At 39.2% G+C, this 23101-nt stretch overlaps 1 protein-coding gene across 4 annotated transcripts; it reads right to left on the bottom strand.

The window, feature by feature from the left end:
• Positions 1 to 523: 523 nt before the first annotated feature.
• pacsin2 (protein kinase C and casein kinase substrate in neurons 2) lies at positions 524 to 21996 on the bottom strand. 4 transcript variants are annotated; one of them, XM_034863614.1, is made up of 12 exons: positions 21776 to 21996; positions 12197 to 12287; positions 11766 to 11922; positions 11308 to 11543; positions 9850 to 10005; positions 9323 to 9498; positions 9027 to 9147; positions 7550 to 7597; positions 6483 to 6613; positions 3823 to 3966; positions 2485 to 2666; positions 524 to 2348 (listed from the first exon to the last, which is right to left on the bottom strand). In XM_034863614.1, exons 2-12 carry the CDS (start codon positions 12251 to 12253, stop codon positions 2236 to 2238), a joined length of 1521 nt encoding a protein of 506 aa, XP_034719505.1. In that variant the 5' UTR covers positions 12254 to 12287; positions 21776 to 21996; the 3' UTR covers positions 524 to 2235. The 4 variants fall into 4 exon arrangements, with proteins under 4 accessions (XP_034719505.1, XP_034719508.1, XP_034719507.1 ...); XM_034863617.1 differs by lacking the exon at positions 3823 to 3966; XM_034863616.1 differs by lacking the exon at positions 7550 to 7597.
• Between the last annotated feature and the right edge of the window lie 1105 nt (positions 21997 to 23101).

Genomic DNA, 23101 nt, shown 5'->3' with positions numbered 1-23101 from the left:
TATATCAGAAATGTGGGTGTATTTCAAACAAATTTTCCCAAAAATTAACATGGATGGTTCCCTACAACGCTCTTCAAAAGTTAAATAAATAATCTTAACTACTTTTAATGGATTTGCGTGTTTTAAAAAAAAATAAGCTGTGAACAAATGTTAAATAAAGTGACAAAAATGTGAAAGGATGTTGAAAAAGTACAAAAAAAATATATATATAGATCTTTAAAAATTTGGTGAAAATCCCCACGGAAATTTCAAAAGGCTCAGAAAAAGTTAACAAACGTAGAAAAAGTGACAAAATCATTGGAGGAAAGCCACAAAAGGGTGGAAAAAGATGACCATAACCTTGGTAATAGGTTTTTAATTTTAAATTTGAAGGTCGGCGGGAGGACAACACAAGGCTTAATATTCAAAGCCCTTTAAGTATTTCCATACAAACAACTGAGCTCGTTTTAGATCCAGTAAATATCTTGACATCATTAGTGAAAAGGTAAAGCTAATAAATATCAGTACTAAAGACAAAGGCCAATTGTTTTTCCAATAAATTCATTTATTATGTTGCGGGACAACATTTACAAACCTTACTGTGCAAGTACAGCTGTTGCTGCGTCAGCATGCCCTGAAAATATGGCAAAATGTCACCTTTCTCACTATTATTAAAGACAAGAATATTCATCTTACTCTCGTGCTGCAGTTAAAGGCATCCACTTGCTTTTTTCAATAATTTCAAACACATTAGGCAATTAATGAATTTGGAGCCTGCAAAATTGAAAAGACTGCAGTTCATCTTTGCAAAAATGCAAGCTTACAAAACACTTGATGATCCAAACATCTGTAATAAGATTATGACATCCGGTGTGTCCATTCATATCAAAGCTCCTAAGGGGAAATGAACAATTATTCACTTATTTGTTGATCAATTCAATGAGATTCTCTGTGATGGGGAAAATAATTGTATTTACAAATATATCAAAATAACAGATTTAAGGGATATTTGCCATAAAACATTCAATTACTATACAAACTGATTCTCAGTCACAGCATTCTAACAAGAGTAGAACAAAAGCACTTGTGGCATCATAAATTAACAATCAGCAATTTCCAACTACATATCATCTGATAGATGCTTAATTTGTTTGACTAAGTTTCATCCAGGCTATTTACATGCATGTATGCAAGCCATACTTGGCTGTGGTTTTTATTGCTATAAATTGTAATATCTTTTCAAAAAAACGCAACACAAAAACAAACGCTTCCATATTCTCCTATACCTTGACATTTAACAAGTTTGAGAATTAAAACATGGAGATTCAAGTGAGATAAACGTTTGTGAAATAAATTCAGTGTTAAAAAATAACCCATATTGTAGGACAATCTACAATCAAAAGTAGAGAGATCTGTGTGAGGTCGAGGACAGTTTGTTGAAAGGATTTATGGGTAAATGCTTACAAAAACCCAACATTAGCAAAAGTGAACAATCAAAAAGTGAGGAAAATTCAATCAGCAAATATACATTCAATTGCAGTCACTAGAGAAACCGACTCACTGTGAACTAAATGAGGTCTACGTCAGGATAAGGGTCTAAGGATCTTTATCGTTCCTTATAAAAAAATCACAACAGTTAATGAACTGAATGGAAAGACAGAACAATGTTAGCACTAATTTAAATCAGGTCAAATCTGACACAATTATGTCAACATAAGGGCTTCCATTGTCAGAAAAAAATCTAACAATACACATATATGGACTGGATTCTAAAAAGGCAGAAATGGTTTCAAACCTAAAAGAGATTGTTATAAAAAGGGTCATCTCCCTTAACTAATCCATAGTGGCTTACATATTTAGGCTGCATGTAACATCGCAAGATGATTTGTCAGTGTCATCCCAGTGTTTTGTTTTAACAATATATAAATTCACACATACATTACATCTAATATATACTTGAAAGGCTATTCTTTTTTTTGTAACAGCATAAATGGGATTCTAAGTAACATATCTTACACTGACAGCAATTCTTCTCCCGCGATCTTCTTTGCCCGGAATAATCTGGAAACTTGTGGTTTATTTCCATCTTTGTACTGTCAATCTGTGGCAAGCAACAACATTTCAAGTGGTCCTTTAGTAATCTGCAACTTCTGTTTTCCGTCTTCACCAACAGAAAGAAAATGGCTAAAAAATATTGTTTCCAGCCGCACTGTCAACACACCACTTTCTTCACATTTATTAATTTGTGATAATTCATTACTGGATGTCTTCCACATAGTTAGCAGGATAGAGGCCTGTTTTTCCATCCTTGAGCCGGCCTTTGCACCAACCCTGATCATCTTCTTCACCAATTTTGGTGAACTCATCCCCTGGAGGAGGAAAAGGAGGAAGGGGTGATTTTTTTTTAATTACAGAAACTTCCTGGGATCTAACAGAGAAAAAAAACATGTTTTGTTTTGGTAGTATCTGTGTTTTTCAGCCTGTCACACCATTCCTGCTATGTACCTGCTTTAAAGGTAAGCTCATCCTGTTCCTGGCCTTCATAGTCATAGAGGGCTTTGACAGGCACAGATATGACGGGAGAAGCCGGCTCATCTTCAAATGGATTCCCATCACCGTTGGCGGAGAAAGGGTTCCCACCTGTGTCTTCATCTGACCAGTCTGCAGTCTTCTCCATACTGCTGGCACTGGATGGACAGACAAACAGCCTCTTTAACAATGTATTTTATTTTTCCTTTCCGGGCCTTACGCATCAAAGGGAAATTCCAACATGCCAGGGGTGAGCAGGAACATATGATCAAAGTAAGAAAAGCAAGAAAGATAAATATAACACCAAGTCAAGGTGTGTCAAACACACAAAAAGACGAAAGTGCATTTTCAAATCTGGGACAGCTTTGTGATTCATCTAAAAACATCGAATAGAAAAGTGCAAAACATGCCAACTTATGGCATCAATGCTACAGAGCAAGCGTTTGGTTGCATGAAGGATTTAAAAGTCTCTTTGATGCCACTTTCAGATCAAGAGCTTCAAGTCAGAGTGCACACAAGGAAAGCAATGCAATAAAACAACATGACCACATTTCAAAAGACACGTGAAAAATACAGCAACATGAGACCAAGCAAGACAAATCATTGTTGTGAATGAATGATTGGAGCTTAACCTGAACGGCCAACAGAGGGAGCCACCTAAACACCAAAGAGAACTTTGATCTGACAGAGTTGTAAGTTGAAAAACAATAAACACACACCAGCAGCACGTAGATAAAGATTTACAGTCAGACCTTTTCAGTATCTTTTATTCCACATCTACTGACACTGGTTTACCTGCTTTTTTTGACAATTTACGGCAACGAAATGCAGTGTGATGGTTGCCCAAAGGTTGAATTTACATATTTGTATCTTAATTTTCTTTGATACATTGGTATTTGTATGTACACACTTCTTTTGATGTTATACAGCATGTGTATTGCACTGAAAACTAATTTAAACAACCTATATAAATATGTATAGGTTTCAATATTCAGATCTGACTGTAAGACATTTCCCAGACATGCGCCCCCATGCGCATGACATTTATTGTTCTGCAAGACAGGGCACTGTTAGGAGTGAAGGACAGACACAAATTGGCTTTGTGTGCCATTCCAGCGACCATGCAGAGAAACACAAAAAACCTGCCACCTGAGGGAGGAAAGATGGATGTAATAAAGAAAGGATCAAAGTAACCGAGACAAAGAAAGAGACGCAAGAGACGCGCCACGAACGGCAATCCACCACAAAAAGATGGAAACAAGAAAAAGGCGGGGAGGTTGTGGGTAGAGGAGTGTTTTTCTTCTGTTCACCAACATTTTTATTTCCTCTTTTTTCACACTGATGTGGTTGACTGTGGTCGGCTGCTCCACGGCCGTCTCCTCCTCCCCATCATCATCATCGTCATCTTCATCAAAGGGGTTTGAGCCCACTGGCGCTGTGTTAGTGGGCACAGTCAGGCTGACAACATGGGACACAGTGAGAGATCGGTTGTGGATATGCACGCATACACACACACAAAAAAATACACCTGTGACATACATGACCTGCTGTGGACATTCGTATGGACCTAAGCATACCCAGCTAACGAGTTTGAAGCTTAATTGTGACTTTGTTTCAAGAGATAGATGACCTAGTAAATATCGTGTAACAGGGGTCTTCAACGTTTTTTAAACAGAGGATCCCTTAACTGAAAAATATGGAGCAGGAACCCCCTACTACATATATTGTATAAAAGGAAGTTGCATATTAAACTGGGTCTACATTAATGTGTAGGGCGGCCTAAAGCCTACTTAGAATTTCTAGAAACTTAACTGAACCTTATCTATAGGCCACTAATGCTATCATCAGTGGGGATTTATATTTGCTAGTAATATATTGGATTCATGTTAAGACATCTCAATTTTTGAAGAAAAAAAAAGAACTTTCAAAAACAAACAATAATTTGGAGGCCACCCTGCAGTGACTGAGGTTGAAGATCTCTGGTGTATAATAAGCATGACTAACATCAAAAAGATATTACAACCAGTCAACAAAACACCTGTATTTCAGACTAAAAAGATACAAAGACACCATAAAAACATTTTGACTTGTTCTGGCTTGAGTGCCTCCACGCACATAGACGACATTCATCATAGTTAATACAAATCTATAAAAACATCAATAAGACACTATCACTCATCAAACACCTGATTGTCAGCTCTGGGTTTGTTTAGGTGCTAAAGCTTTCTGCAGGAGTCACATGAGGGTGGTTTACTTCCTACAATTGTCACTTTCTGCATCAAGGAAAAAAAGTGTATGGAGGAGACACAGGGTTTCTACTCCCTGTTTACAGACTTATTGGACCGTGAACAGCAGTAGCTATATCAGTTGGCCCTTGAGAATGAGAAGCGGAGAAATGTGGACGCCTTTGTTTGCATAGTCATGCCACGCTCTCTGAGTTGAGCCTGAGGAGTTGTTACACCAAACACCGCTCTACTGAGACTCTGGCACAATGTAACTGTGGATGGTTTCAGTCAACAACTAAACGTGACCTTATAAATATGACCAATCAAAGAGCTGTATTACTGTCTTATCCGGTGGGTGTTAAAACCATGTTGACTCAAGCTTCAGACAATCCAAAAGAGAAAATAAGTGGATGCTGATAAAAAACGACAAAATCTACAATCAAAATAAGGCACCAACTTTCACAGGTGAAATCTATGTTTGGCCCTCAGTACACTGTGACTATAGAAAGATAATCTTAATTGTTTCAGATTTAACCATTCCAGACCCTATACATAAACAAGAGCCATCAGTTACACCCACAGATGTAGGAAATGACAGGAAAACAATGTGCTGCAAATGCAGGATGAGGAGAGGCAGTCAACATTCTCAGGTTCAGGGGTCAAATGCTTTCCGTTCCAGACATTCCCTTTGTTGACTCCTCTACACACTGCTCTAATGCTCTCATGATTTCGGCATGTACACACCATTTCCTACTATGTCTGAATAAGGGGAGATTTGCCAGAACACAGGACAGGATAATCACGCCTCACTTAAAATTCTGAACAACAGATATGACACACACATAGCAACTTCAACAATTAGCCCCACAATGCAAAACTGTAATTAACTCTTTCACCGAGATGACGGATGCATGAGAAGTTTTTATCTTAATCCGATCAGATGGTTGACGTTTCCATCTAACCACTGTTATGCCCTTGGTGCTGTTGCCACAACACCAGAGACAAATATCTCTCCAGGGAACAACTAAGTTCTTTCTTTATCTCGTCTTAAAAAGATTACATCGTGCTATTAAAAACTGCCAATCAAACATGAAGCGTCTCTACACCAGTCCAAACCATGTTTATCAGTCTTATTCCATTTTACATCATTAAAAACTTTTGTGTTGCTGACATTTTACTTAAATCTCAAAAAGGTTTTTGAATTATACTTCTTCCGTCATAAAAAACACAGGTTATTTAGCGTAACTTTCATTTAATGTTTTCTTTTAATCTTTGTGTTAATCAAAAACTCAATCCAGGTGCGGGGGTTTGCCTCGAACACTAATCCGGCCTTCTTTAAACTTCCCAATACAAATATTCATGGTATAAAAAGGTCTCCATGTGTGTGAGTAATATATTTCCACATTACTTTTTTGGATTGCTTTCAGCTATGTGTCAGCCGACTCGAGTCTTGTGGGGATGAATTTGTTCCCAACAAACTGTTACAAAATGTTTACTGTTGCCATGGAAACGGCGGGACAACTAGACGTCACTGCCGGAGCTTCCCCTATGTAGCATTTTACAAGCATTCCTTAAGAGGAAGACACCATGTGTGGCACGCTGGAGTATATCTGATGTGGGGAGTTTGGATGAGGAACACAGAGAATAAGTAAGGGAGTGTGTTTGTGTAAGCATTACGAACACATGCTCAGTTTTCTGTGTGTTTGTTAGAGACAGTAAAAGTGAGTCATTGAGCAACCAGATGTCTACCTGCTGCTGGTCTTGGCAGGCTGAACTGGCTGATCTGACCCTGTTTGACTGATGCCCGTCAGTGTGACGCCCTCTGATGGCTTCTTCTTTTCTCGTTTGCTGAGGGTTCGGTTCAGGTCTATGGACCAGTCCTGGTAGGCACATACACACAGACACACAGTAGAGTCAAGTATTACATCTACAACTGTGCCAAACTTGGCCAAATGAGTGGTTGAGCTTGGTTCAAAGCATGCCTTCACAGCTAGTAGTGGTAGAACAAGTTACAGGCATGTGCACAGAAATATACACACACACTTTGTCAGTCCAGAAATCTGTGAGACACTTCGTAGGTCGTGACACTGACTCTGGATTTTGAATCTGTACATGCATGTGTGTTTATACAGTCCAGTGCAGGCCTGCTAAGATGAGAGACACAACCATGTACAGTATCCATCCCCTGTTGAAAGAAAGAGCACCAAGCAGTCTCCCCTCCACCAGAGGCTGACCAGAGAGAGTCAAACAAAAGAGAGACCACAACAGCAACACAGTTATAGAAAAGACTTATTTTGGTAAACAGATAAACACTTTTGTTAAATTCCCGGACTTTTAGTTTCAGTAGAGATTTCCAGTATCTATCACAACATGGCAGCATGATATCAATCTTGAATTGGAGCTGGATGTCTCAAATAAATGATCAAACTTAAGAATGCAATTGCAATGTCCCTCTATAATAGAAATGATATAGTACAGTAGTAAATGTGAGCTCTGAGATTTACAAAGTCCTTGTATAACCCCTCTGATGTCTCAGGCCTCTCAAACTTTTAAAGATCAAAAGGTCTTTCTGTCTGGCTCACGGCCTCTGAGACTGTGTGGCATTGCTGAGCCATGGGAGCTTCATGTAACATACTGCAGGGTTAGCATGGACAGAACAATGAATGGAAGGGCCAAGCACCTTGAATACAAGACACACAGCCACCTCAAAAGCACACACATAAATGGAAGCAGTAAGGAGTGAGAGTGTTATTGGAAAAAAGGATCTCCCATTACGGCTGTTGTAAAAAAGAACAGCCCTCCCATGCAGAACTCACTACAATGGACCTTCTCTTAAAGGAGCGAGGGTGTGACCAGTCCAAAGTCTGTCAGACATGGGGAAAGGAAAGTAGGTGTGGAAAAGGGTTAATGTGGACAACACAGTCTAATTCTAAAGCTGTGGAGTATACTACACTGTAAGCTGCAGATGTGTTAGTTTGTGAATGTAGCAAAGACTAAAAAATGATTCTAGAGATAGCTAACCTAACAGACGATATGAACTAAAGAACTGGTTGCTTGCAGAATAATCCAGATCTGAGTGTGGTGTATTGTTTATGACATGTATTATTCATTCAAGTTTCTCTTGGATGTCTAATAGGTTGTGTCTCACTTGTTTCTGTTGTGTCCGTGTATTTTGTCACAGAGAAGATGTATTCCTTTCCTAAAAAGCATTCCAAAAAACCGAGCATTACTCAGAAAGAAAAACAGCCTGGTGATGATGGAAATAGAAGAAGAATCCCAAATGTAACCGCTATGCCTGCAAGAGCACTCAAAACTAAATATTGTAGCATTGCAAGCACATGCAGCTTTTCTTTTACTTCCTGCCCTCTTTTTCTTATTTCACCTCCTGTTGGGAAGATGACATAAACTAAATTGTTCTCCTTGGCTCTCTGACCGCTAAGGAAAGATTTACTTCCACACCTGCTGCCAAACAGCACACGTCCATGACAAAAATGGCACTGGACATTAATTCATGCTCGGGCAACGTGTAACATTGTAAAAAGCTATTGCAATGGTGCTCTTGACATTTTTTTTTCAGCACAACTATTTGTCTCTTCCCAATGTTCTCTTTACTGATGGTTCTCACAGTTGGGCCTGGGGGAGCATCAGTGGGTCTTTAGGAGATACCTGCCTCTCAAGATAAGTAAGGACTGTAATTAATTCATAATTACCTCACTAAGCCATTACATTTTGTTTGTATACCACATCGGTTTGTTAATTATATTTGCAGTTTTTATGTTTGAACACTGGGTGGAGCGATGCCTGTGAGGGCATAAAGGTGATTAGACACAGGTTCATAGGTGTGTGTGGGGGAACGGGGAGGCATACAGCTTTTTACCGTGTTTAGTCGTGTCAGTAAGGTCAGTGATCTAATTATTTGACAAGTAAAATAAATGGGTCACAGAACTAAAAGGAAGACAAATTGTGGACATTGGTTATTGGCACGCATAACACGCATGCGTCTAAGCAAGTTCTCCCCTGATCCCACCTATTGGCCTACTGTAGGAGTTAATTAAAGACTCCACAATGATATGTAAGGAATATTACTCTGTCTTCAAGTCAGCAACAATAAAAATCCTGTCATAAGACTAAATACAGTGAGGGACCATAACCTATGAATCTGTGACATGAAAACCTTCTGGGAACCCATTAAGCACCAGTCTGGATGGTTCTCCTCCATTCCTCCTCTATCAACCAGTTCACTTTTTATCTTTCCTTTTTTCAATTATTTTTTTAAAATCAAGGCTGTGGTACCTCAAACTGGGGCCAGTTCATTGGCATGCCGGGGCCGTGATTGGATCGGAACCATTTCAGGTCCTCTTCAGCATCAGTAGCAGAAATTGTGTCTTCCAGCGTGTGGTAGATTGTCTGGAATCTATGGAGACAATATTATACATTATTTTAAAGGGGATAGCTAAAATCTCAAGCATCTCTCTCAGCGCTATTCATCAGCTGGAACTGCTATACTGTATTTATGTATTCAGTTATTAGATGGCCAGTCTGACCAATGACTGGAAAAGAGCTACACATGTGACTGTTCTGTGTCTGACCTGTGATTGGATGAGAGATCCAGGTGCTGTTGAACCTCCAGCAGCAGCTCTCTGAAGAAGCGGATTCGTTTGTCTTCAAACTGCTGCCACTGCTCAAACACTTGCTCCATGTTCTCCATGTATTGAGGGGTCAACTTGTCGAGTTCTTCCAGGGATTTTTCATAGCGTTCTTTAGTCTTGGAGAAAGGGTGGAATGAAGTGACAATTAAAACATACAGTATTCAAAAACATGGACTTGCACATGTAAATGTACTTGATGATCTACTTGTGTATCTAGACCTCTACCAGTGCTGATGTAATTTTTTCTTTTAGCAGAGCTTACTCGAGTTATAATTAACTGGTCCAAAACACCCAGAGCCTGAGATTTAACTGTAATCCACCTCGAGACAGTCTTGAAAACTACCAGTTCACAAAACAGATAGATGGAAGGAAATAAGCAAGCATACAATCAAATACCGCTAGAAACCTTTCTAGACAGAAAACCCCACAAACTTGACACCCCACCTAGTCTTTTTCCAAAGTCCTACCTTCTGCACCTCCTGCTGACACTTCTCCACCTTTTCCTGGAGCTTCTTTTGGGCTTCGGGGTTGTTGTTGCTCTCCAGTTTGCTGTTGGTCTCCCTGCTGGCTGCCAGCTTCTCTTCTTTACAGGCAGAGTGGTAAGACTTCTTCATCGTCTCCATCTGTGGATTCAACCAATAATATAAAATACAGGATATAGTGCCAGTCTTGTATAACAAACTAAATGTGGAGAGGGAGAAAGAGCAATCAAAGTTTGGGGTCTGACACGGGAAGTTATATATTTTAGTGAATTAAGTTATTGGACAATTGCCCTAAATCAGTCACTAAAAGTTTTACATTTTTAATCAAATAACAACAATAACGTTTAATCAAGGTCATTGTTTTAGAGCCATCTTTTCCCAAAATGGGCATGCATGTGGCTGCCTCTGTCATTTTGAGGAAAGTCTTTAGATTCGCTTCTCTCTTTGACAGTAAAGTTGATAACACTTGTTTGCACAGATATGAATTGATTCGGCAAACTCATCTATTGTGGTTTTATTTGAAGGAGCTCTTGTGTAACTTAGGCCTAGGCCAGAGCAGCCATGAGGTCATAAAAAAAGCAGCCTTTCCTCCTCCCTAAATTGACAGGCGGTTGTGTGTCAATCCATTTAAACCCATGACGGCTTAGGACTGTGTGTTAAATATTGTATCCTGATTAGAATACGTGTCTAATATTGACATGCTGCCCATGTCAACTACTCATTTTCTAGACCAATTCATTAGCCCAATTTCCTCTCTGCCCTCTACTCACTTTTCCCTGTCTGTCGGGCCAATCAATACATCACTGGGGCTACAAAACTACTGTTCTGTCCTTGCTGGCGCTCAATGACAAGGCCAGGATGTGAGACACAGACACAAGACACAGACACAGACAGACAGACACAGACACAATGGGGCAAGGAGCCTGGAGGTTGCAAAATGTTCAATGGCTTTGAACATACAAATACTTGGATGTGCACGCTCTAACATGTGTGCACAGAATCAGAAAGGAATGTGTGCACTGGCAAATAAACAGGCTGTTGAAAAAAAAAAAGCAGTTGCCGATTTTGAACTGAGAGATGCCAGTCTTTGTGTTTCCTTCCCTCCCACTGACAGTCAAAAAACTACAGGATGCAGTTACTGGCTACTAACCATGGCTCACTGTGGCTTTGTTTGGCAATAGATTGTTATTCAATATCAAGAGGTTGCAAGTGTTGTTCTGCTCTGTTGTGTTGAGTAAGCAGGTAGTCATGGAGGGAAAACAATAGACAGTAATGTGTAATCAGGTGAACTGGAGGAAAAAATTGATAGTCATGGCTGTAATCAGTGACTTGCTAGTGGCAACTGCTTATAGTGTAAAACACATTCAGTGGGAATTACTTTAAAAAGGTGCTATGACTATACTACACACCATACTATTTTAGTACCATGTTTGAAATCCACACCTCTTTGAGTTTCTTTGCCCAGGGTTTCTGAGCCTTGCGGAAACCGTCATCAGCCTCTTTAGTCTCTTTGAAGCCGCCAATCATCTGTTTATGGTAGGAATCTCTCTGCCAGTTCTTCAGTTTCTCAAAGTCTTCTCCCATCAGTGCGGATTTCACCTCCATGTGGAGCTCGCTCACCTTCTCAGCCTCGGTGCACAGAGCAAACCACGCCTGCTCTAACGAACCATACTGAGGACCTGAGGGAAGAGTTATTCACCTGTTAGTGACTGTGACCGGCATACTTTGAGAGATAATTGGAAAATTCATCTGTTTTACAATGATGCCAATGCATTAATGTCTTAATATTATTGCCCGGTCCTAAGAAAGAAAACAACAAAATCCCTGGTACTTTTTTGTACTGGATTCTGGAAATGAAAACTGCTATACACAATCTAATAGAGTTTTTTTTATAATCCTACCTTTTTCTATGAGTTGCCGCCAGCGCTTCCCCCATTCCGTGAGCTGCTGTGCGTAGGACTTTTCAATACGTGCACGCTCATGAAGACAGCTCATCAGATCATTACACAGTCGGTTACCATCGTCTACCCGTTTCACTGATCGTTTGTAATTACCAACCTAAGAACCAGCAACAGACAGAGAAAACAGTAAGATCGTTGAAAAAGAGCTTGAACATGTTAGTCATGGCTATGGATCATACTAGATTTCAATGGGCATTGCTCTCTGAGGGGAGTTGAATTTATTAACAAAACACAATTCACAGAAGCATTGTTGTGTTGCGTAGTCACTGGATTAATTCCAATGTTGTGAAATGTAAACATCATCTCAACACAGCAGTTTTCAGATACCCCAAAATCACTGTCTAAAGTGTAAAGGAATTCATGCGTCTCACCTCCCAGAAGCTATCACTGGAGACATCGTTCATGGAGTCATCGTAGGAGCCCGACATCGCTGCTGCCCTAAGTTACACAAGTGTGTAGGGCCTGGAAAAACATAAAAACAAAACAAGTGTCAATGAATGAATGTGATTAAAACTCACTCTTAGTTCACTCATTACCAATGCCTAGTAATACAAACAGACATTTATGTAAGGATACAAGCAACAAAATGAATTTTGGATGCAGGGTTTCCCCTATAAAATTGAGAACACCTGCCAAACTATGACGCCAAATAACCAGTGGTTTTTCCCTATATTCCCCCCACTGGCTGTTGTTAATACACCTCTGTAATAGCAGGCTCTGTAGTGAACGAAAGGCTAACGTGCTGAGGGATTCAGTGTTTTTTAGCCAAGCTGGACCAGAGAATATTCCATTAAAATAGATGGGTGCTGCTATTTTGTCCTTATTTTTTAACATTAATACATAAATTCCACCAGCCTGCCTATGGTCCCCCAGTGGCTAGAAGTGTAAACCGAGACCTAGGTATCCTGCTCTGCCTTCAAGAAAATGAATGCTCAGATGTCGATCTGAAATCTTCTCCTTATGACCTCATAAGGAGAAGATTTCAGATCGGCTCATCAAGGTTTCCTCCACTTTTTCTGCTTTGTTTTGTTGTATGTTTTGTTGTATGAGAGAGAGAGAGAGAGAGAGAGAGACAGACAGACAGACATATCATGGCTTTTAAACAAGCAAAGCATGGCAGTTGGTCAAGGCCACACCCCCACCATGCTGCCATCTCTCCTCCTGAACAGAATTTAAAGCTAAAGACACAGAAATGGCACATCCTAAAGAGAGCTCATTGTGGGACTGGCTCTATTGGCTGTAATTCGGCTCCTAGGATGAATTTTGGGAAAGAGACTTCAAATACAGTATTAGGGGACCACTAAGGCCCAATCCTATATAAAGGCATCCAAAAAGCACCATGTCATTGGAACTTTAAAAGTGACATGCTTTCCAATAAGTGCTGTACAATGGATCCAGTTCATGCCGATGTGAAGCGTGGTTCATGTGGATTACGAAAAGTAACTGATAAACATTTAAAGAAATATATCAAACTGAGAAGGAAATTTGGTGTGGTGGTAGCACATCTATGCATTCATATAGAATACATCCTATAAACATTATCCTGTCAGTATTATTTATTTATTTTCAATGTAAGCTTCTCAAATACAGCAAGGAATGAGCCAAGATTAGAGACAGTTGACTTATAATATCAGCAAAAAAAAAGAGGAAGCGAAACGTTCTTTATACAAAACCAACAGCTGAAGGACAACATCGAGAGCCAACATTATCATTCTGTCACAACCATAGACTGTGTGTGTGTGTGTGTGTGTGTGTGTGTGTGCATATATATATATATATATATATATATATATATATATATATATATATATATATATACACAAATTTAATAATTGTCTATGGTCACATCATACCTCAGTCACTGATAAGAGGGTGAATAATGTGACTAAGAAAAGGAAGAGTGATACTGAGAAAAATGGAGGGGAGATAAAGTGTGTGATCTAGTTTATTAATCTAGGCAGCAGGTGGTTATTTTCATCTATTTCTGTAAACTCACATCCCCTGACACACAACAAACTGAAACCCCAGTGGTTGCTGCCGGCGCACAAAGTCTGAACCATACACTGTGTGTGTGTGTGTGTGTTATTCTGAGAAAGAAAAAGAAACTGTCAAGAAGTAAACAGCGGGCAGCTTCCGTTTCCTTCAGACGAGATGGGTGCCACAGACAGTCCTCTGTTACTCTCCTCTAGCCCTCTTCTCTCCTCACAGCCATCAATTCAAACTCAACAACACAATCTCTGTATTCATCCCCTCCATCCTCTTCCTCCTTCCTTCTTCATCAGCCTGGAGCGTCTTCTCTCTCTACAGCCTGATTGGCCCCGTTCAGATCTAGTATCTTGTAACCATATTCAGTCATGTGCAGCTGAGACGGACTGCGGTGGACACCTGGCATCAGAACTGGTCTAAAATGCATCTCAAGAGACCACTCAAGACTGGACTTTACTTTCCAGCTCACATTCAATTTCCCCTCTGAGAAAATGGCAACCGCTGCTAGGAGGGAAAACAACTGAATTCAATAATGATGGACATCCGTTATTATTATTTTTTACAATTAAGAGACGAAATGATTGATTCAATGCTTCAAGAATGATTGAAAAAAATGATAGATTGAGAAATGAATTGATGAAGAAAATAAATCACTAGTCCTAGAGCTCAGCCATGCAGCAAGTTGCTGTAAGAAAAATCAAATCAACTGTGGGTTTTTTTCTAGTAAATGTACAATTAAAAAGATAATTAAACCCTTTACAGAGGCTTTTGTTTTTCTACGGATGAATAACATTCTTTTTTTTTTTTAACAGAAACACATTAAAGAAACAAAAGGTTTTCAAGAAAAATATAAAAAAAGGTATAAACTAAAACTAATAAATTGTCAGTCTATAAAAAGACCTATAATAATAATAATAATGAATATTGAAAAGAGACAAATGAAGACACAAAAGTCTCGGTCTCTCTTTCTCTATGACTTTTAGACTAGTCAGATTCATACTTCAACATTATCTACCATAACACCCATCTCTAATCTGGAGCTGACCACTTGTGATCGTATCCCACAAGATGCATTTTAGTGCCGAGAGTGAACGCGGGGCCTCTTTCAGTTGAGCGAGAGGACGATGGCTGGTGCTTAGTCTTTGTGTGCATGTGTGTTGGCCAGTGGTCAGTGGCCCATGCCCTCCGGTGCAGGACTTGGACAGAGGGTAGTATTGTGGTCTGCTAGCTGGCAAACAAGCCTCCCTTTAACTGTGTTTGTAGTTTACAATCCGGTCGGTCAAACAACCACACACACAGACACACACCCAAAATCTAGAGAAAGAAATCATTATGAAGTGGATGTGACAGCAGTAGGAAACAGAAAAGTTAGTTCATAACATTTGATCACTTAACGGTAATTATTGTTTGAAGACCAGAAAAAACAACAACATTAAGCTACATCCCACATGTGTAGCATTCTGACAATACTCTTATACTAGGCTATTTTTATTATTACATAATTAGAGCTGAAACAATTAGTGCGTTACTCGAAAAATTGTTTGTCGCTACTTTGATAATTGGTTCAGGCATTTTCCAGCAAAAATGCAAAACATTTTAATGGCTCCAGCTCTTCAAATGTGAGGGGAGGGTGCTTTTCTTTGAAATATGACAATCAACTGAATATTTTTTTTGGGCAGGTGGTGGACAAAACACAAAACTTAAAAGATATTGCTAGGCATTTTTCATCTTATATACAGAAAATGTACAGAGAATTTCAAATGATTAATCAAGAATATAACTGGCAGATTGTTAGTTGCAACCCTGACAATATCAAGGTATATAATATAATAAAGTATTATTGTCATGGTTAAAATATATTGATACATCTCCCAGCTTTACTTCAATGTATTCTGTCAGATTTGAAAGAATCTTGAATCCAATAAGTCTGGGCACGCACCCACGCACCAACACACCTTTGAACGTACAGAGCAAAAGCTCAGAGCTTTCTGTTGCTTATAACCCTCACCAGCATTATAATATCAATATTGTGATGTGTGGCGTGTCAGATATCTATCACAGTATAAGAGGTCAAGACGCGTTTGTTTAGATAGACCGTGGAAGACTTTTTCTCAGCATTAAAAAAATAAAATAATTATTCCAACACTGTCCAGCCCATACTTGTCCCCTTGTCACGGCTGCATTTCTCTACCAGCTGTCCATATTCTTCATTCACCAAATCACTGCTGTGGCACAAGAGAGGGACACATGGAACGAACCACAAATATCCACTCTAAACATGGCAACAAGTCCTCTGACATCAAACGCTTCAGAGTACAAATTTCCACTGGTACTTTAGTATCTGTGTTCCTTTTTGTGCACATGTAGCAATGAATACATTGAACATTTAAACTATATTATGAAAACCCATGCTTTGTAGCCTTAAAAAATGATCCTGTAAAGTATCACTCAGATTTTCATCAAGGCATATGTTTTGTAGTATTAGATCTAGATATTGTTTTCTAATCAAATGACTTAAAACACAACAAATTACCTTTAATTGCTTAAATGTCCTAAGCCACAACAATGTATTGGGAATTCCTTTGGCACAAAAGCCATTTCCCTGGCCTAATGCAATCAAAAGCAAACAGGAACAACCATCTGCACACCCTTGGCTCTGTAGGCCATGGGGACTGTGTTAAACAATTGAACGCAGCTTGACCCACAACTGTAAACAATGCTGTGGAATAAGGCCAGGTCTGAAGTCCATTTAATTTGCGACACTACTGGAGAACACTGGGAAATCCAACTGTGTGTGCTGGTATGCTCATCCAAAAGCACATTGAGAAAAAGGAAAATTTGTTAAGGATGTAAAACGGAAAAATTACCGTCTCTAAATTTGAAGAGACAAAACACATAAAACAGCTTTCTTGCTACCAATGCATGATTTCCTCATAGTAGCAGAAACTTGAACACGGGTTCTTAGATTACAGGCTTAGTGATTACATAATCAAACATAACAGAGATATCCACTAAAGTATGATAAGTAAATGCACTCAGCATGCTGGAATTTGGTTTCAGGACAGCCTTGAGATAGAAGTGAACAAATGCATTCCTTAATGCTACCATGCCTAAAGTAAACCTTGGCATGTTAAGCAACTTCGCACACTGCCCACATTCATCTTAACAATTTTACAAATGTGTATTCAAACATTGGTATTTTGTCAATTTGTCAATGATTCAGAGCGTTGGCTGCATGGGACCAGCTGCAATCTAAAAGGCAGAGGAGAGGCAGAAAGTGAGAAAGCAGAAGCAGAGATGCCCATGTGTGTTATTAAAAGCACATGAAAGCTTACAGTAATATGCTGTTGGAAATGGACATGAAATGCTAATTCCCCCCTTCACAACCAGCGTCAGGGGGGAATTGGAGATAGATGAAGACGATGCAAGCAAATATTCAAAATGTTGGAAAGATGCTGGGGAACACAGGCCCTTGTGTACAAGAACATATTCTGTCCCACAAAAAACCCAGCAGACAAATTCACCCTGTGTTTATTTTCAGAGTGCTCTGTGGGTTGTCACACAGAGACAGTGTCATGAATGAGCAGCAGGAAACAACAGGATACACAGACACAAAAAAGAGCATACACAACTGACAGGCACATGCATACCTGCCCTGAAGCTGTGAGTGTTCTTGTTAGTGGGTCCAAATATAATCAGAGTGTCAGGAAACTAACCTGAGTGGACGTTTGTCACTCACTGCACAGACTTCATAATTCCCTTTTTGAAAGCACATGTCACCCATAAAGATGTGAGAGGTTGTGTTATTTAAACTGTAGTGATTGAAGCAGTTTACTTCAGACAAACTCTTATCAACAGAATATAGGAGCAAGGACATAGGCTGATGAATGTCACACAATGTCATTATTTTGTTCTGCTGTAGAGGGGAAATGTGTGTACAGTAAATGGACAACTCTGTGTTATATTTCAGATTTTTTAAAGATTTGACTGGCCGCCGGTCTGCTAATTTCCAACTGTAGTTCTAGGTTCCTAGAATTCAGTTTCCTGTAAAGTATTGAGACCTCCAAGGCTTGTCTCTATGATTGTCAATGTAAGCTTACATTGAGTCTGAATCAATGAGAATGCATGACTGACTTCGTCTTAAATACAGGAACTGATATCTAAAATCTATCCAGCTGTTATGGTTTAGGAGAGACCATATTTGTTTGCTGGCCCTTACAAAAACAAATTAGTCAATTAATCAAGCGACAGAAAATAATTGGGAACTATTTTCATAGTCAGTCAGTCATACAAGCAAAAATACATTTCCTTGTTCCAGTTTTTTTTTTTTTTTGAGAATTTGCTCCTTTTCTTTGTCTTTTGTAATAGTAGTTGGCTGCCACTAAGGACTATTTTCAGTATTGATTAATCTGCAGATAATTTTCTCTATTCATTGTTTAGTCTATAAAATGTAAAATCAGCAAATACAGAAAAAACATTTGTTGATGTCTTAAAAAAAAGGTCTTGTTCTGTCCAAACCCTCGATTAATCGATTAATCATTTCAGCTCTCAAGTTTCTTAAGATCTTTGCTTTAGGGATATTCTTCAGTACTTTGACATTTTATAGACCAAACAATTAATCCAGAAAATAATCCTCCCCATTAATTGATAAAAAAAGAAGACAAAAAAAAAAAAGGGACACAGTAACGTTCGACTCACTAAAATCATCAGTAGGCCTACACATGCTAATCAAGTGGATGGAGTGGGATTAGGCCCTTTGCTCCATAACAAGCAATCTTAAAAAGATACTCCAGCGCCTGCTGCGTTTTACATTTCCGATGCCCTAATGTCTTAATCACGTGAAAATTGGTTATCTAAGCAGGGGTGATATTTTTTTGTTTCCATTTCCTTCCTTTCTTGCATAAAACGCCTGCAATATCTTGCACGCAGGGAGAGCAGCTGAGCTGATCTTTCCCTTCAATATTGCAGTTTCACAGCAGGACGTTGCTAAATCCCAACTGGGCTTTGAGAGAAAAATATAATCATTCCTTTGCTTCTTTTGACTGTTGTTGCAAACAAGCCTGAAGGTCAAAAGTTTCCATGGCAAAGGCAGGTCATGGCCTTGATTTTCTTTCCCTGTCAGTCATTCACCTCTGCCCTGCTTCCCTCATGTGAGCTCAACAGCTGCAGGGGACTGCTGATCTCACAGGAGTATGGCCTTTTAAATGTGGAGCCTCTCCATTACTCGCTCCCACCAATCCAGAGAGATCACTGACACAGCTTCATGCTGTGGTTTAGGAGATCCAAAACACCAGACAATGAAACCGTTGGTCCATCAACACCAGGTCAACTGTAGCCTCAACATAACTGACCAGTTTGCTTGCTCAAAAAAACAGTGCTCCATGGTCAGGGAGAAACAATGGTATTTGTTCCACACTTTTAGGCATTTTCCAGTGGACACGCCTGCAGCACAGAGGAACATAGTGGAGGGAAATTTAGTATGACATGACAGGGAAAGGGGGGGGGGGGATCCTGACGTCACCGACAACCTAATTCAGCACCTTTTCCTGTGGAAGCCCCTGTCCTGCAGGCAGAGTCTCATGTGATGCATTTAAAACTGCAGACTTCTCATGAAAGTGCCATGAACAAAAGTCATTTGCTGTGACCTTTAATGGTGTTTTCTATACTGCGAGTTTGCACATTAGCACTTATCTCACAAAGAAAGAAATCACAGAAGAACCAAATTTCTGAGGTGCTTTACTGCATTAAAGACGGCTTGTGAATAAGGAATGCAACTTTTTTAGAATGCAAAGCTATTTTTATCATTATCCATTAATTTGCTGATAATTTTCTCAATTAATTGTTCAGTCTATTAAATGCCAGAACATTTTTTCATGAAGCACAAGGTGACATTTACAAATGACAAACATTCCCAAAACCCAAGATATTAAATTAGCAATGGTATAATATAAAGTATTGCCTGAAAAGTTAGTCACACTGATAATTAACAATATTTGGTCTATATAAAATCACAAAATAGAGACAACTAAGCCCATTACAATTTCCAAAAAGCTCAAGTTGATTTCATATTGCTTGTTTTGTCTGACCAACAGTCCAAAACCTAAAGTTAATCAGTGTATCACTGAGATATATATAAATATTCATTCAAATTGAGAGTGGAAACCAGTGATTATTTGCCATTTCTTGCTTAAGAAATGACTAACATTCAATCAATTTTGAAAAATATTTGCAATATTCACAATATCTTGATTGACTAATCTTTAATAGCACATTTAGGAAGTTTGGTGTTCAGATCTGTTATCAAACTTAATGTAAAAAAACTGTCTTTCTGCTTTCTTGGATTCTTGCTTTGGTGGGAGTAGTACATGTTCACTCATACTGACAGGCTACATGATCACATTATTTGATTAAGCTGGACAATAGCTCATATCCCTTTACCTGCTTCCTGAGTGCTCTTGGAGAATTCACCAACAAAAGGTCCCTCTAAATGGAGAGCAGTGCCTTCAGCCTAAATTGAAATACCCATTCTAAGTTTAGCTCAGTTCTGTGACAGAGCCAATAGTTCACATGGCCCCCCAGGAAAAAAATAAAAATAAAAAAGGAACCACAGATCTTTCACTACCGCTTTATTCTGGTAACACTACACACCCAACAAACACAGACACCAACCAATCCCCCTTGCTGTCACTAGGCATGTCTAAATGCTCAGCTGCATGACTGTTATGACGATAACTTCCACTGATTCACGGCAATATCATGAGTATGTCTTGTTTGCCATGCTCAGAAAAAGATTGTAAGCTTCCTGCTTCACATGGTTAATAACCTTGTGTTGACAAGGATTTTACTGTAAATCTTAATAAAACAGCCACCAACACCCTACTTAACTTTGTGCAGTACAGGATTGAGGACATAAATTGGGAAGTTATGGAAGCCCATTTTTGGCAATCTGAGGAAATAAAAATCCTTTAAGTTATGACAAACCTCGAAAGAATTACCTAGTATCTCAAAATAATGATTTGGTATCTTAAAGGATTACGTTTGTATCTCAAAATAAGAGCTTAGTATGTCAAAACAGTGACGTAACCTAGTATCTCAATATAAAGACTTAGTATATGAGTAGATTTTTCAAAAACATATTAATTGAATATTTTGAGATACTTACTCATAATTTCATTGTAATGACTTAGAGGATTCTATTTTCATCTTATTGGCCTTAATGGACTTTCATATAGAGCTAACTGGCACTGCGCAATTTAAAACACTGCCTGGACTGAACACGAAGCATGGGAAACAGGCAGCCTGTAGCGACTAGCTAAGCCATCTCTCTCCATAGAAAATGACACAATTATGTAATGTTCTAAGTTCAGCTTGCAGGATGATATGACATGGAACAGGGGGTTATCTTTACTCACGAAACCTGCCCCGCCCTTCACCAATCCAGGCTATTAAACAGTCTCTCCCTGCGAAAATTAGAAACCAGTGGGGAAACATCTTGAAACAACTAACTTTACAGGAACTAACCTGGTTCATAAAAACCAAAAGTCCGACAAACATTGACATTTTGTAAACTAGCAAGCTACTACCGCTAACGTTACGACCAAACAGTGCTAACGTTCGCTTCATAAGGCTTTGGACTTTCGATAACAGTTACCCTGAAATACTCAACTTAACCTTACTGCAACCGTGAGACAGTCAATGGTACACTAGCTAGTTAACGTTAAACTTTTATTTTATATTTATTCGCACACCTAAAATCGCTAAAGTACCACCGATATTGTAGCTTTTACTAAATTAAATCAATGTAAAGTTTTTTAGACAGCTATCAACCTCCTCCCATCGGGAAGTAACGTCAACTAACTTTAACGTTAGCTCCTTAGCACAAATGTTAACAGTTAGCGAATTAGCCACAGCCCCTTTAGTAAAAAGTTAAAAGATACAACGTAAAAGTCTTAGCTTAGGCTTACCTGGCACTGGTTTATTCCTCTTGACGGTTTAGTTTTAATTGAAGAGTTAATTATGTTGGTGGTGTCAATTTACAAATCTTTTTACCCGTTTTTTTGCTCAGCAGCCGCACCATCGATCGACTATCTGACACAACCGTAGACATCCGTCAGTTAGTCACAGAAGGGCACGAAACATCCGGTTAATAATTTCAAAATAAGACCAACACCGAAGGGTGGAAAATCATTAGGTTTGTGTCATGGTACTCTGCAAATTTAGGTAATTTACTTGAGTATTTCCATTCCTTACTACGTTATGTCTCTACTCCACTACATCTCAGAGGATTTTTCTTTTACTTAACTTCTTTTTTTTGACAGATATAGTATGGAAAATTGAGTTTTTACATATGATCACTTTATAAATGAAATTACAAAGTGATGCATTAGTAATAATAATCAAATAATATAATATGGCTACATCATTTAAAGCTACAGTACGGACTTTATTTTTGGCATCATTGGGTCAAACAATAGACTGTTAATATTGAGTCTATGGGTCAAACATAGATAATAATCTTTAAGCATATTGTAACTCAAGTGGTCTAAGCGAAAACTAGACTTCTGCACTTCCTCTTGGCTCTGTATTTAGGCTTCAGAAAAATCTAGCCATCAGGCTTTGGCCAAAGATTCACTATAACTTCTTAACCGTCTCTGCTTTGGCCAATAACAGGTAATTTCAGAGAATAACCCAGATGTCAGACTATAACAACACCTTGGTAGACAACTAGGAGTTTAATTGAGATATGGTAATTTAAATATTTAAGAAAGGTTAGATTCATTCAACTATGGAGTGGCCTAGCTCTCTGATGTCATATCCTTTAAAAAGTCTTTCTCACTTTATTCTGAGGCAACCTGTTGGCACTGGTTGCCACCATAATGTTTGGGGCCCTAGACAGGCGTTTAGGTGGCGTCAGTAAAATAAGGATTACTATGATTGCTCTTAAACTCCATAAAAGTAAGGCCTACCTTCTAGGTCAGTGGTTCTCAACCGGTGGGGCGCGCCCCCCCGGGGGGGCGCGGACTCTCTCCCGGGGGGGGCGCGAGTAGACCACAGGATGGGAGGGGAAAAAAACTGTGCTCAACCACGGGAGCTGCCGTGAGTCCCTCTCCCGTCCAAAAGCACTCACAGTCAGCAGTAGCCTCGCGCAGCAGGCACAGACTGCAGTCAGAGCCAGGGCTGCCAACTCTCACACATTGGCCGTGAGACACACACATTTGACCGGTTTCACACGCTCACACGCCACACCCCCGATTTCTCACGCTGAAGTGTCAACCCGGTCGGTCAAATTT

This window comes from Etheostoma cragini, chromosome 23, assembly GCF_013103735.1.
Source record: "Etheostoma cragini isolate CJK2018 chromosome 23, CSU_Ecrag_1.0, whole genome shotgun sequence".
In the NCBI taxonomy this organism is placed as follows: Eukaryota; Metazoa; Chordata; class Actinopteri; order Perciformes; family Percidae; genus Etheostoma; species Etheostoma cragini.
Note: the sequence above shows the minus strand (reverse complement) of the source record. Positions and strands in the feature narration are given on the sequence as shown.